Source organism: Argentina silus (assembly GCF_951799395.1).
Source record: "Argentina silus genome assembly, chromosome: 21".
NCBI classification, from domain to species: Eukaryota; Metazoa; Chordata; class Actinopteri; order Argentiniformes; family Argentinidae; genus Argentina; species Argentina silus.
The window spans coordinates 3,432,228-3,447,227 of NC_139675.1; the positions used below are offsets into that span (position 1 = coordinate 3,432,228).

The 15,000-nt window shown below is 46.3% G+C and overlaps 1 protein-coding gene across 1 annotated transcript in view; it reads right to left on the bottom strand.

Annotated features, from left to right (window-relative positions):
- Positions 1-8,229: 8,229 nt before the first annotated feature.
- Positions 8,230-15,000, bottom strand: part of dclk2a (doublecortin-like kinase 2a) — a 57,193-nt gene continuing 50,422 nt past the window's right edge. The window contains exons 12-17 of the mRNA XM_083693143.1: positions 14,700-14,833; positions 13,839-13,916; positions 13,226-13,322; positions 12,231-12,311; positions 11,936-12,049; positions 8,230-8,896 (exon numbers count right to left, since the gene is read on the bottom strand). Coding sequence (XP_083549269.1) covers positions 8,276-8,896; positions 11,936-12,049; positions 12,231-12,311; positions 13,226-13,322; positions 13,839-13,916; positions 14,700-14,833 — 1,125 coding nt within the window. The 3' untranslated portion in view covers positions 8,230-8,275. The remainder of the gene's footprint in view (positions 8,897-11,935; positions 12,050-12,230; positions 12,312-13,225; positions 13,323-13,838; positions 13,917-14,699; positions 14,834-15,000) is intronic.

A 15,000-nucleotide genomic window follows, 5' to 3' on the forward strand; every position in this document is an offset into this window, starting at 1 on the left:
CAAGTAGGTAGTTACAACAACAAAAATGGCATTACTGTAGAACACAAAAAGCGAACCATTTACAGTAATCTATTTTCTCCTGTATGCTAAGCCACATGTTATGTTACCGATGACTGATTTCATTTGTGATTGTTAGTTGAACTGTTGAGCAATGAGAGTTTACATGTATGAAGTAGAGATTAACTATAATGGGAGAAATAGCTATATGCTGTAAATTAAATAATTCAGTTTTGTTTGTCAACACTTACTCAATAGATTGTTGTGTCTTATATACTGTAGGTGGCTAACTTTTGCATTGTGTGTGAAAGCAATGAGAAATGACTAACTGTTTAGCTGAAAATGTTGCTTTTCTGCTCATGTATGTTATTGCTGTGCATATGTGACCTTCAATTTCATACAAATAGTTGAAGAAATGGATAAAAACTGTAACTTCCTGTCCTGCTTCTGCAAGGTTAAGTATTGCATATTCCTGAGTAGCAGAGTTGGTGGCATTGGATACATGCATTTATTGTGAGCAGCTTGGTGCAATGGTATGGAACATGCCCCATGAGCAGAATGTAGCTATTTGAAATGTCCATGCTACTGATGTTGTTGCACTTCTTTTTTTTTTTTTGCAGGTGTCTGCTGACGTCGATGTCAAAATGACAGAGTGATGTCTTTGCGTCCCAGTGGTGTAATGGTAAAGGACAGGTCCCGCAAGCCCAGCTGAGGCCATGAGGTAAGTTGAGCAGTTTCCAAGTGACCTTCCTTTGGAAGGTTTAGGTGGTGGCTAATTATTGGTGAAGATGCTTCTTAGAAGAAGAAGAATTTTATATATATTTATAAAATTCTTCTTCTCAGAAGCATTTTTTCCAAGAATTAGCCACCACCTAACCCTTCTGAAGGAAGGTGGATAGAGAGATATCTATACATTTATTTTAAAAACAGCTTTCTTCTCGATAACCGCTGCTGGACATTGTTCTGGAAGGGCGGGGGGGGACACTCCCTCACATCCCCCCCACTTTCTTTTTTATTTGCCTGAGCCTTGTCCGCAGCTTGCGGGGGGGGGGGGGGGGGGGACACTCCCTCATATCCCCCCCACTTTCCTTTTTTTTTTGTCCAAGCCTTGTCCGCACCTTCCAAGTCATCCACCGTGGTGACATACCGCTGGTCAGACCTTGCACCGATGTTCCGGTAAGCTACCTTAGGCAGCACGGCTTCTCTACCTTCTTTACCATATACTGCACTACCTGTATATACTGTTCACACTGCACTTTTCTGCACTTCTGGTTAGATGCTAACTGCATTTCGTTGTCTCTGTACTTGTACTCTGCACAATGACAATAAAGTTGAATCTAATCTAATCTAATCTAATGTGACTTTCAGTTTCATCCAAATAGTTGAAGAACTTGAGCAAAACTGCAACTTCCTGTCTTGCGTCTGCAAAGTTAAGTATTGCATGTTCCTTAGTTGCAGAGTTGGTGGCATTGGAAATGTGCATTTGTTGTCAGCAGCTTGGTGGCGTCATGGTATGGAACATGCCCCATGAGCAGAATGTGGCTATTTGAAATGTTCATGCTAATGATGTTGTTGCACTTTTTTTTTTGCAGGTGTCTGCGAGTGATGTTTCCAAGTGACCTTCCTTTGGAAGGTTTAGGTGGTGGCTAATTATTGGTAAAGATGCTTCTTAGAAGAAGAATTTTATATATATATATAATATTCTTCTTCTTAAGAAGCATTTTTACCAAGAATTAGCCACCACCTAAACCTTCCAAAGGATGGATGGGGAGAGAGATCCAGAACAAAATTGGGGGGTGGGTTATTCATTTAACAATTTAAAAACAGCTTTCTTCTTCATAACCGCTGCTGGACATTGTTCTGGAAGGGCGGGGGGGGGACACTCCCTCACATCCCCCCCACTTCCCTTTTTTTTTGTCCGAGCCTTGTCCGCAGCTTGCGGGGGGGGGGACACTCCCTCAGATCCCCCCCCACTTCCCTTGTCCGAGGCTTGTCCGCACCTTCAAGTCACCAACCGTGGTGACATACCGCTGGTCAGACCCTGCACCGATGTTCCGGTAAGCCACCGGAGGCAGCACGGCTCCTCTACCTCGCGATAGCAGCCACAGGGTCTCGCACATGTTCCAGAGCCATGACCGGGTCTCGAACCTCTAACCCCGTTATGATGGGGCAAGGTACTAACCGCACAGCCACGACTCCTTCACACTTTACATACTTCGTTTCTTTTATTTGACTTTTTTTTTTTTCTTTTTTTTTTTTGAACCCGTCTGCTGATGTAAATGTCAAAATTACAAAGAGATGAGTGTTTGTTGTGAGCAGCCCAGTGGTGCAGTGGTAAAGCACTTGCTCTCTAAGTAGAAGGTTGCTGGTTCGAACCCAGCTGAGGCCATGAGAGCTGCACAGTGAGTGCAGCTGAGGCCGTGGGAGGAAAGCGCAGAGAGGAAGATGAAAGGGAGTAGAGATTGTTAACTCTAAAAAAAACAACCTTCATGTGATAGGTAGTTTTATTGAAATTTCTCCTTAAATCCCTTTAAGTGCTGTAAAATTTTTCTCGTCTCCTCTTCATAACCGCTGCTGTACATTGTTCTGGAAGGGCGGGGGGGGTAACCCCTTAAATCCCCCCCCACTTTTGTCCGAGCCTTGTCCGCACCTTCTGACCCTGCACCGATGTCCGGTGAGCACGGCTCCTCTACCTTGCGATAGCAGCCACAGGGTCTTGCATGTGTTCCAGAGCTGTGAGCAGGTCTTGAACCTGTAACCTCCTGATCTTGGAGGAGCGGTATTAACCGCTGAGCCACAGCGCCTTCACACTTTACACACTTCGTTTCTTATATTTGACTTGAAGGTTTGAGGAAACATATTCAAAAGCATGTTCTAAACCTAGCTTCAGAGCCATGACCGGGTCTTGAACCTCCAACCCCCCCGATCTTGAAGGAGCGGTATTAACCGCTGAGCCATGACTTCTTCACACTTGACACACCTCGTTTCTTATATTTGACTTGAAAGTTTGAGGAAACATATTCAAAAGCAAGTTCCAAAAATGTGGTCCAGAGCCTTCACCAGGTCTTGAACCTCCAACCCCATTATGATGGGGCGAGGTACTAACCGCAGAGCCACAACTCCTTCACACTTTACAGACTTCGTTTTGAATGTTTGACTTGAAGGTTTGACAAAACCTATTCAAAAGCAAGTTCCAAACCAAGCCTTGAACCAGTAATCTCTTATAGATGAGGCAGAGTTTGTGTGCACAGAGCCACCACTGCTTCTAGGTTTGTCATGCTTCTTTTTATATATTTGACTTGAATGTTTGAGGAAACATATTCAAAGGGAAGTCCCAAACCACATTGGTGATTTCTTACAGGTGAGGCAAAGTTCTTTGCACAGAGCCACCACCACAATTCGCTTGCATCACAATTGACTCACACTCCAGAACAGGTTTGAATGCTCAACCTTCTTAGAAGTCAAAGATCTTCCTGAATAGTCACAGCTATTTCATGTTGCTGGTGCTTCTGTTTATGTAACACTGCTTTGTCTTTATTTCAATTCACATTTCTGGAAAATGTCAATAGTAGTGAAAAAATGTTTCTTGAGAGCATGTGTGGTGGAGCATGTGTGGTGCACATCCATGGATGGCAGTACACAGAAATAGGAGTGCAGAATTATGACAAAGACCATGCATATGCCATGAGGCTAAACCAAGATGGCCGCCTTAGCCTTTACAAAATGGTCGCTGCATGCTCATGGTGCCATCTTGAAACCTTCATGGCTTTTGTATTTTTTTTCCTCTCCGATATTCAGAGTTTAATATCCTTGGTAAGACATCATTTTACTGGCCTGCACTTTGCTGACACACATTAACCCTTTGAGATATTCCAGAGCTTGTTTGACTCATGTTTGCTCACTATTTTAGCAGTATACTTTCTTGACATATTGTAAAGTTACTTCCAACTTTTAGGTCGGTTGGCATTTGTACCATAATTGCAGAGAAGAAAAGATCTGCACCAAGTGACAAGGACTTGTCACAGGTGTCAAACTCATTCCATGGAGGGCTGAGTGTCAGCAGGTTTTTGATTGATGAATTAAGATCACTAGTTAGTATGGAATGGTATGGTCTTAATTGAAAGGAAAAAACAAAAACCTGCTGACACTCTGCCCTCCATGGAATGAGTTTGACACCTGTGACATAAGTCCTTGTCACTTGGTGCAGATCTTTTCTTCTCTGCAATTATGGTACAAATGCCAACCGACCTAAAAGTTGGAAGTAACTTTACAATATGTCAAGAAAGTATACTGCTAAAATAGTGAGCAAACATGAGTCAAACAAGCTCTGGAATATCTCAAAGGGTTAATGTGTGTCAGCAAAGTGCAGGCCAGTAAAATGATGTCTTACCAAGGATATTAAACTCTGAATATCGGAGAGGAAAAAAAATACAAAAGCCATGAAGGTTTCAAGATGGCACCATGAGCATGCAGCGACCATTTTGTAAAGGCTAAGGCGGCCATCTTGGTTTAGCCTCATGGCATATGCATGGTCTTTGTCATAATTCTGCACTCCTATTTCTGTGTACTGCCATCCATGGATGTAAAACCATTACAAAGGATTAAGCCTTTTTTAAGTCTTCTTCTTCTTCTTCTTTAAGCCTCGAGGATCCATTCTGAGGAGAGCAGAAGAGCACACTTCAGGAAAAAAGGTACAGATTTGGGACGCAAAATTGTTTTACTTGCCTGCCAAAAGAGGAAAATCATGGCTAAAGTGAGTGATTTCCATATCAAATCATTTCTGGGTAAATGTCAGGTTACATACTTTACTTGTTTATAATTAAATTGCTCAAAAAGCAGCAAGAACTGTAGTTCGTTCCTAGGTTTTTTTAGCTGGCTATAATGTTGACCAATTTGTTGCCTACAGTTAATTTATGCAGCATTTCTGTTTGTAGTTGGATGCCTTTACATTTGTGGAGTTGCTTTGTAGCTGATTTTGTAAAATTGTCAGCAACTATTCGATAAGTTAGCGAACAGGTTATTTTTCTATCTTGCAAAATACAACAGTGCTATGCTAGCTCACACAACAAGAGAACTTTAGCTACATTTGCTTACCTTTGTATTCAGTCTTGCTGCATTTTACCCCAGTATTCTAAATGGCCAGTTTCATCATGTTTCAGCTGTTATCTGTACCTGCCAGGAACTGACCATGTGTGCACTGCTAGTGCTGGCTAAAATGGGAAGAATGAAATGTTAACAAATGATTAGTTTATTTGAATGAGTTTTACTACCTTGAGCATGCATCCTATTGGAGTATAACATTAGCCGGTGACTAACACAACCTCTTAACCCATCAAAAACTGAGCGTTTGAGGGAGAGTAGCAGGGCTACATTTGTACAGAAAGACTACTGGAAAATGACAAAAACCTCATGTTTGGGTGAATCTAATTTGATCTGGTGAAGCCAAAACTCAAAGAAAACATTGGAAATCACAATTTGCAGACCTAAAAGCACTTACCGGATGCACAGAAACCACCTCAAAAACAGCCATTGCTAGAGCTAAAATGCTTGCAGCAAGGAGTCCATCAGCAAAGGACTTGTTGTAGGTGTGTCCCAGTCCTTTTATACATGTGTCCCAGCCCCGCCCCTGAAGCCCATTGGCTAAAGGCAGTATCGGATGAATTGATTGGGTTAGAGGCTCCTTTGCATTTTTTGCAATTCGTTTCTTATACTTGACTTGAAGGTCTCGAACCAACAATCCCCTGATCTTGGGGCAAGGTAATAACCACTGAGCCACGACTCCTTTTACGCTTTTTGCAATTCGTTTCTTATACTTGACTTGAGGGTTTGAGGAAACATATTCAAAACCGAACTTAACTCCAGAGCCATGACCGGGTCTCGAACCTACAATCCCCTGATCTTGGGGCAAGGTATTAACCACTGAGCCACGACTCCTTTGCATTTTTCGAAATTCGTTTCTTATACTTGACTTGAGGGTTTGAGGAAACATATTCAAAACCAAACCTAGTTCTAGAGCCATGACCGGGTCTCGAACCCACAATCCCCTGATCTTGGGGCAAGGTATTAACCACTGAGCCACGACTCCTTTGCGTTTTTTGAAATTCGTTTCTTATACTTGACTTGAAGGTTTGAGCAAACATATTCAAAACCGAACCTAGCTCCAGAGCCATGACCTAATAAATTAAAAAATAAATGAATCTTTCCTTCTACTAGCATTGTGACTGCCAATGGCCCCTTTTCTTATGATGACTGATATATAGATGATTCACTTACTTTTGACAAATGTACTTGTTGTAAGGCGCTAAATTTAAAAAATGTGTATGGTCAGTTTTGAGAGTTTGGTTCCCCATAGACTTATTAGAGCTAGAGCTAGATCTGCTAACTGTTCGTATCCTGGTGATTGTTATTGTATTCCTGCTATATTCATGTCACAAAACTTATGTCACCCTATTATTCTATCCAGATTGTTTGGGAGGTTTCATTTCATCCTTGTAGCTACAGTATCAGTGTACCCAGGTGGCAGGTTGCAGGTCATGATGTTGTCCACATGAGGGCGCTGATGATCCCACTGCTTTTCCATTAAGTAGTGGAATGTCACTGTGCTGCGGGTCAGCTGGTTAAATTCATCAACACACACAAATATTTCGTCATACATTTTTCACAAATCCCCAAAAATGGAAATGAACTGCTGCACATTGATTTGAAGACTTTTATTGCGTTTGAAGTTCTCTGATGTATTCCTAATAGAAGATGAAACAACAGTAAAAGCAGCCAAATGGCTAAACAGCTGGCCAAACTAAAACTTTTGGCCAAACTAAAACTTCTGCCCAAACTTAACATATTGGTCTTCCCTGTTTGTCAGATCATTTTCATACAAATTTCCCAGTCAGTCTTAAACTGCATTGAAGAAGCATTTGTTACAGTCTAGTTTACTAACTTTACATAGGAGGAGCTACAATACAACAGTACCAGCTTGACTTACTTTTGTGTGTGTGTGTGTGTGTGTGTGTGTGTGTGTGTGTGTGTGTGTGTGTGTGTGTGTGTGTGTGTGTGTGTGTGTGTGTGTGTGTGTGTGTGTGTGTGTGTGTGTGTGTGTGTGTGTCTGTCTGTTCTGTTTGGTCGGGAGGCAGATAGAGAAGACAAACAGCATGCAGTAATATAATCCCTTCGGAGTTAAGTGTGCATTGGATCCGTTTTCACAATCAGAAGCGTTAAACCCTAACAACCGCAGTAAAACATATGATGGAGATATGGACTCTAGAACAAGTACATTACAGTCAACCAAAGTAAGACAAATAGAACACCTTCACATTATGGTTGTGGGCCATATCTGTACAAATAAATTAGTATGAATAAAGAGTCGTTATTAATAGGATTCCTAGTGTTTGTTTCGCCAAGCTGGTTTCAGATAAAAAGGCATCTCCTACTACTGAGCTCTCAGCGAGCTGGCAGGCACACACTCCTCATCTCACACACATTCATCTTTCTGTTGTTGTGTCTCTCTTTTGGTGTACAGCACTTAAGACTACGGAGGCCATGGAGGGTCAAACACAGGCAAGCTGACAGGTGAGAGGAAAACAAACGAACGGGCAAAGAAACCAAACAAACCTTCAAGTTTCAATAGGACACCTCTGGTGTCGTACTAGTATATATATACACATCTACAGTACAGCAGGTCATCTTACAACCAACGGCAAGCACTCCAAATAATACACCTATACTATAATCAACACATTGTGTCTGTGTCTGTGTGTGTGTGTGCGAGAGATTGTGTGTGTGTGTGTGCATGTGCGTGTGTGTGTGTGTGTGTGTGTGTGCACCTGCGTGTGTGTGTACAAAGACAGATCTGGAGGCAATAAATAAAGAACAATATGCACATCATCATCATCATCAGCAGATTCATCATTCCAAATAATGAACAACATCAGAACCCCTTAGGAACCTAATAGCCAGTCCGTTTCTCAGTTCATCAGATTTCTCATGTATAAATACACACACACACACACACACACACATATATACAATCAACCTAACATACAAAAACACTTCAGCCTCCCTCTCGGAGTGTGGACATGACAGGAGCTCTACACAGCTGCAGCGCTGGAGTCTGTTTCAGCAGCGGTGGCCCAGCTGAGGAGGAGGAGGAGGAGGAGGAGGAGGTGGACCCTCTCCAGCGGCCTACATGCGACACACCGGCCCAGGGGGGTGGGGGGCAATAGGGGTTATGGGACCACGAGTAGACCATGGTGTGTGTGTGTGTGTGTGTGTCTTCTACTTCTCAGAGCTCCCTTGCAGCTGCAGCCCCAAACTCCAGGATGGGTGGCTGTGGAGGCAGGGTCAGGCCGAGGGTGAAGGGTCTGGTAGGGGAGGAGGGAGATGCCAAGGGGGAGGGGCAGGTAACAGGTGTGGTGGGGTCAGAAGGGGAGGGGCGGGGAAAGAGCAAGGGCGGGGCAGAGGGAGAGGTGTCAGGTGTGGATTGGTTAGAGAGAGAGGGGAGGGTGGCTGGCATAGGTGGGGCAGAGGGGGAGGTAACGGGTGAGGGAAGGTCAAAGGGAGAGGGCCAGAGGTCGAGCGAGGGCCCAGGGGCAGAAGGAGAGGGGCCGTGAAGAGGGGAGGGCGCGGGCATCGATAACCCTGGGGACTTGGCCTCCTCCGGAGGGTCGGGCTTGGTGGGAGACCCCAGCGTGGTGGGTGAAGCAGGCTTGGTGGGAGACCCCAGTGTTGTGGGTGAAGCAGGCTTGGTGGGTGACGCTGGTGTTGCTGCTGGTTTGGTGGGCGAGGCCGGTTTGACGGGCAGGGCGGGCGGGACTCTGTTCCCAGGCGGGGGGAGTGGTGGCGGTGCTTTGGGCCCCTGGCGTCGGCGGGTCAGATGGATGCTCTTCTTATCTAGAGCTGTGTTCTGGTAGAGAGGAGGCCGGAGACAGGGAGAGAGACAGTCAGACCCAACACTTACATTCACTATACACATACAGAGAGAGAGAGAGAGAGAGGGTCAATCTACGATGGAAAGAGAACACTGCCCACAACTGACCTCTGTCACCTAAAGGTCTACGGGGGGGGGGGGGGGGGGGGTACGTACGTTCTAGAACTTGAACAGCCGTCTACACAGTACATGATTAAAACACGATTCTACACAGTGGATGGACCAATGGGTGGATGGACATTCATAAATGTGTAGGATGGCTTTAACAACGACAGATCCTTCACAGTAGTAGACTGACCCAACAACACAACAGCCAATCAAAATCATCGACAACGCTCAACATGCAGGATGAGGGAAAATGAGAAACGCCCTGGGAATTCCGCGGGATAGAAGGCTGCTCCCTGGAGAACTCCAAATCAAACTCAGAATAGGGTAGAATTGTAGATGCAGTTTGTGACTGTAAAATCCTGACTTATGCGGTTATATCCCGTGTTTGTTTCTCACTTTCCCCCATGCTGAGTCTTTTAGTGGCGAAACTGAGAGAAGCTTAGCGTTGAGTTGTTAGTACATACCATTGCCTTGGAGCTAAATCAGAGGGTGGCAATGCGGGCGTGTGGGAGGGAGGGGGGGGGGGGGGAGGAGGAAGCAGAAGGGACAGATACTAGGTCTTACTGACAGCTCGACAAAATAAAATATACACACAAAGCATTAGTTTACCACGTCAGCCGGTCAAAGATCATGGTTTTAGAGAGCTGTGGTAGTTTGTTACAGGTCAACATGAACACACTTGATTGACATATTCATTGATTCATAATATCAAATAATTATCAAGACTTTGATACGTTCGATCAGGTGTGTTCATGCTGGGGAGGAGCAGAAAGCTGCTGACCCGTTAGCTCTCTGAAACCAGGGTGAGCGACCGCTGATGTAGAAAGCTATGAAGACAACGACCTCGGCTCGCAACATTGAAAGCTGGACAAACCGAAGCTAAATGAAATTCACTCAGAAATCTAAAGCTTCTGGGGGTACTTTACTTTTCGTCTGAGGGAGTGTTACATCCAAGGCAATATCGGCACTTGCAATTTGCATCCCTCTCTATCACCATCAGTTTACATGGCAGGAGTTTAGATTTTCTCACCACAAGGTGGCAGTAGAGCTCAACTCAAATTCGGATGGATCGTCACAAGAGAATGGACATCGAAGCCAAGCAAAGTAGGATGGCTTTTATCACTGACATCAACTCTGTTGTAAACGGCCATCTAACAGAGTCCCCGGGTTATTGGTATAAGACATTAACTCCAAGCGCCACTTTGAATAAATGAGGAGTGACAAGAGAGGGAGGCAAATGAAACTGGTTTAGCAGCCGCAGCAGCGGTGAGAACATGTCTCAGACCTAGCATGCCAAATCACCGCCCAGCCAGAAGGAAACGACAGTCGACAATACAATAAACAAACAAATCGATGTTAAACAACAACCCCAACACAGCAGTCTTCCATTTGTCAGGCCACCCAGTGTGGTTGATTAACCAAGATGGAGTGAGAGGGTGAGTGAGAGGGTGAGAATGAAAGGAGGATGAGAGAGAGAGAGAGAGAGAGGATGGAAGAGAGAGAGAGGATGGAAGAGAGGCCCCCGTTGGAGGTGAGAGAACCTTAGCGAATCACACAAGGAGGGGGGGGGGGGGGGGGGGGTTAGCCATGCAGACTGGAGGCTGCTGGAGAGAGTTAGTCCCCAGGTCAATCAGCTGTAGGGAGGTGTTATTGGACCTGGCAGGGGTTAGGGGGATGAGTGGGGGGTGAGGGAGGGAGGGAGGGAGAGATGTGTACCCTGCCGCTGAGCTCTGCACTTCCCCTGTGGTCCTGCGATGAGGGGTGGAGGGAGGGAGGGAGTGGAGGAGGAGGAGGAGGAGGAGGAGGGGCACGGGGCTCGCCGTTACACATCAAACTGTCAAATGAGATTTTACAATCAGATGAGGTTCCCCAAATCAGTGGCATCTCAAATGATCCCCCACAATCCCTCCTGCAGAGACCATCTAGTTTTATTAACCCTGGTCAAAGGGCCTTCTAGTGTGTGTGTGTGTGTGTGTGTGTGTGTGTGTGTGTGTGTGGAATGGACCCTCACAAGAAAATAGACATTGTGTGTCTGTGTGTGTGTGTGTGTGTGTGTGCGCGTTTGAGGGATCCCCCCCCGTTGTAACATGGATTGAAAGGCAGAGAGGAAGTCCACCCCCACAACAGGAAGTGACATAACTGAGAGAGGACCCCCCCTCAGCTTGTGAGTGAATGGTTTCTAAACAGACAGGAAGTACAGGATGGGAGGAGATGACTACGAACGTGCCTCTGAGAGCGATGTTCCCAGGAAACATGCCAAACATGGAGAACATTGAAAGAACACTAAATCTCCACCAGGATGGAAATTATGAGATGAATCTGGGATTTATTCAAGGGTAATCCTACAAGCTGGCGTTTTCTATAAATGACATTCTCTAAAACCCTCGGTGATATGATTACATGAGCAGAAGTTGTCCATTACTTCTCAATCATGTTGGGTAATAATCTAATGTTCTTTCAAGGTTAGGGTCTTATGTAAGGAAATGATGAATTTATGGGGGGCGACACAAAAGACTTAGTTATACTTGGGTTTGTCAGTGAACGGGTTCAGTGCTGCCTCCACATGTTAAGACAGAGTTACAGTCAGTAACAGTTGTCAACAATCTTTGTCCTCAACGACCCCTCACCTGGCTCACCTGGCTCACCTGGCTCACCTGGCTCACCTGGCTCACCTGGCTCAGTAGTTACCTTAAAAACTCATCATCGCTCCAATATCACTCTCCTAAAACACGACAGACAACAAACTGCTGATGGTCTTTACTGTACACGAAACGTTTTTTGTTTTTGTTGTTGAAACGTTCATGAGTGAAGTATGAGGAGACAGAAATGAGAGTATGTTTGGAATGTGCTCAAAAAGCCGAGTCGGAACAGGTAGGTGTGGTGAATGGTGTTGTTGTTGACACTCACCATGATGACGGACACCCCTGCGGTGGTGTGGCTGTGCTTGGGCGCTGAGTTAAAGTGGCTCCTCAGTTTACCTGTCACCTCTGTCTTCATGTTGTTCTCCATCGCTGTGTCCTCCTGCGGGTGCACACACTCGTTATGAACGGCACACACGCACACGCAGGCACACACGCGCACACACACACACGCACGCACAGATACGCGCATACACGTGCACACACACACACAGGCATGCGCGCACACACACACGCACACGCAGATACACACACACCCAGGTACACACACACACACAGGTTACCGTGACCCAGGGGTGAGAGAGGACGTCCTGTGCCGTGTAGCGAGCCGCCACGTTCACCTGCAGCATCCGGCCAATCAGCTCCTAGGAACACACACACACACACGTCAGGTCACTGTGACAACATCAGGCATCGTGACCCTTGACCTTGACAGACTCCAGCCAGTCCTTCTCATGCATGTCATCATGACATCACTTTGACACGTCATGTCGTACAGCGAGGCCATTGTATAAGCACGCACAGACACACACACACACACACACACACACACACACACACACACACACACACACACACACACACACACACACACACACACACACACACACACACACACACACACACACACACACACACACACACACACACACACACACACACACACACACACACACACACACACACACACACACACACACACACACACACACACACACACACACACACACACACACACACACACACACACACACACACACACACACACACACACACACACACACACACACACACACACACACACACACACACACACACACAGGGTGACCAGGGTCGTAGAGGGTTTAATTAGGGCTCCGGTCATGCTGGAAAGCGTGGCTGTCATTGTAATATATGACACTCATTTAAGGGGACGTAGAAGGAGGGTGCCCTTCGCCACAGAGAAGTCATTAGGAGAAAGAGAGAGAGAGAGAGAGAGAGAGAGAGAGCAGCAGAAAGGAGGAGAGAAGGAAACCAGCCTGAGGATATGGGACACACACACACGCACACACACTCTATCCAGCCTCATTAAGTGTGTATCACACTCACACACACACACACACACACACACACGCTTAATGAGGCTGGATAGAGTGTGTGTGTGTGTGGTGCGTGCATGCATGCATGCGATCCTGCGTGTGTCCGTGTGTGTGTGTGTGTGTGTGGTACGTGCATGCATGCATTCCTGCGTGTGTCCGTGTGTGTGTCCGTGTGTCCCTGTGTCCCTGTGTGTCCATACCTTGGCTGAGTCAGTTATGTTGTCCCAGTAGGGAGCAGGGTAGTCCAGGTGTCCCTCCAGGATCTGGTCAAACAGGTCTTCCTGGAGGTTGTTCTCACTGCAGACATGCACAGATTCAAATAACACTCTGATTCATACCATGATACAGACATATGGATCAATACATAAGTCGTAAATATACACTGTACACAGCAGATGGATGTTCAAACACACACCCACCAGGCATATGGTGACACAGACACTGTAGTACACCTGGCTTCACATCTCAACAACTCAACAGTTGATTGAATGCATGCTCATGATACCTAGTGTCTACCTACTCACTCACACACAACACAATACAACCACCTCATCTTTATTCACGTGGCCTGCGTCTGAGCGTCTGAGCGTCTGAGCGTCTGAGCGTCTGAGCGTCTGAGCTCATGGCCCAGGGCACATTAATACTCCTGTGTTTTGAGTTCCAGTGGATTTCAAGCACTGTGAGTTCAGACAACTGTGCGTGCGTGCGCGTGTATGTGTTTGTATGTGTGTGTTTGTAAATGTATGTGGGTGTGTGTGTGCGTGCGTGTATGCATGCGTGTGTGTGTATGTGTGTGAGTGCGTGCGTGTGTACCTGCGGAAGGGAGGGAAGCCACACAGCAGGATGTAGGTAATGATGCCGGCCGCCCAGATGTCAACCTTCAGACCATAGCTGTAGAGGGGGGGGGGGGGAGAGGGAAGAGAGGGGGGGGGGGAAGAGAGGGGGGGGGGGAGAGAGGGAGGGTGTGTGGAGAACAGGGTGAGAGACACACGGGCAGTGTGGGGGTTATAAACATGTTATAAACATTGACTGTATCCAGTTCATCTGTCCACCCACTGCTCAGACCGTACAGCACCAGTCAAACCAACACACAGCAGCCACCAGGCTTTCTACTCCCACTACTCAGCTAAGGACTCCGCGCTGGGGGGTCAAAAAGCACTTTCACTGTTATGCAGTGAGAGTATTCTGGTGTCCAATTGATTTCCCTTAAGTGAAGCCATGCTGCCTGGTTGTGTGTGCGTGCGTGTGTGTGTGTGTGTGTGTGTGTATGTGTGTGTTTACTGGGGTATAAAGAACATTGTGACACAGCACAACCCTTCCATCACTCTGAATCTGCTTCCTCGCCTTACCCTTCACCATAAACCCTGTTGCTATGGATACGCCCCCCCCCCCCCTTCTCCTTCTCCCTCGACCCTTTAGAGAGATGTTCTCTCGTATGTGTCGTTGGAGTGATCCTACTTTACCTAGGGTTGGACCAAAGCCCCCCCAGACCGTGGCAATTTGGCTGGTAACACTCATAAGCTACCACTCAATATGGCAGACATGGTATTAAATCTATGAATTTATTACTACATCTACATTTACATTTATTTAGTTTATCTTTCTATGTCCCAATAATCCTATTTCACAGAGAGATAGATTGATATTCCCCAGGGAGAGGAGGAGCGCGCTCACCCAGCCTCAGCGATGATCTCGGGGGCCACGTAGGTGGGGGTCCCACACACGGTGTGCAGGGGTCCCTCCACCACCGTCGCCAGGCCAAAGTCCCCCAGCTTCAGAGACTTGGTGCCGTCAGGATACTCACACACCTGGGGACGCAGACAGACACGGAGAGACGGAGGGAACACACACTTAGAAACACACTTAGAAACCCACAGAACACACACTTAGAAACACACAGAACACACACTTAGAAACACACAGAACACACACTTAGAAACACACTTAGAGACTCAAGTCGCCTTAACTCAAAGAC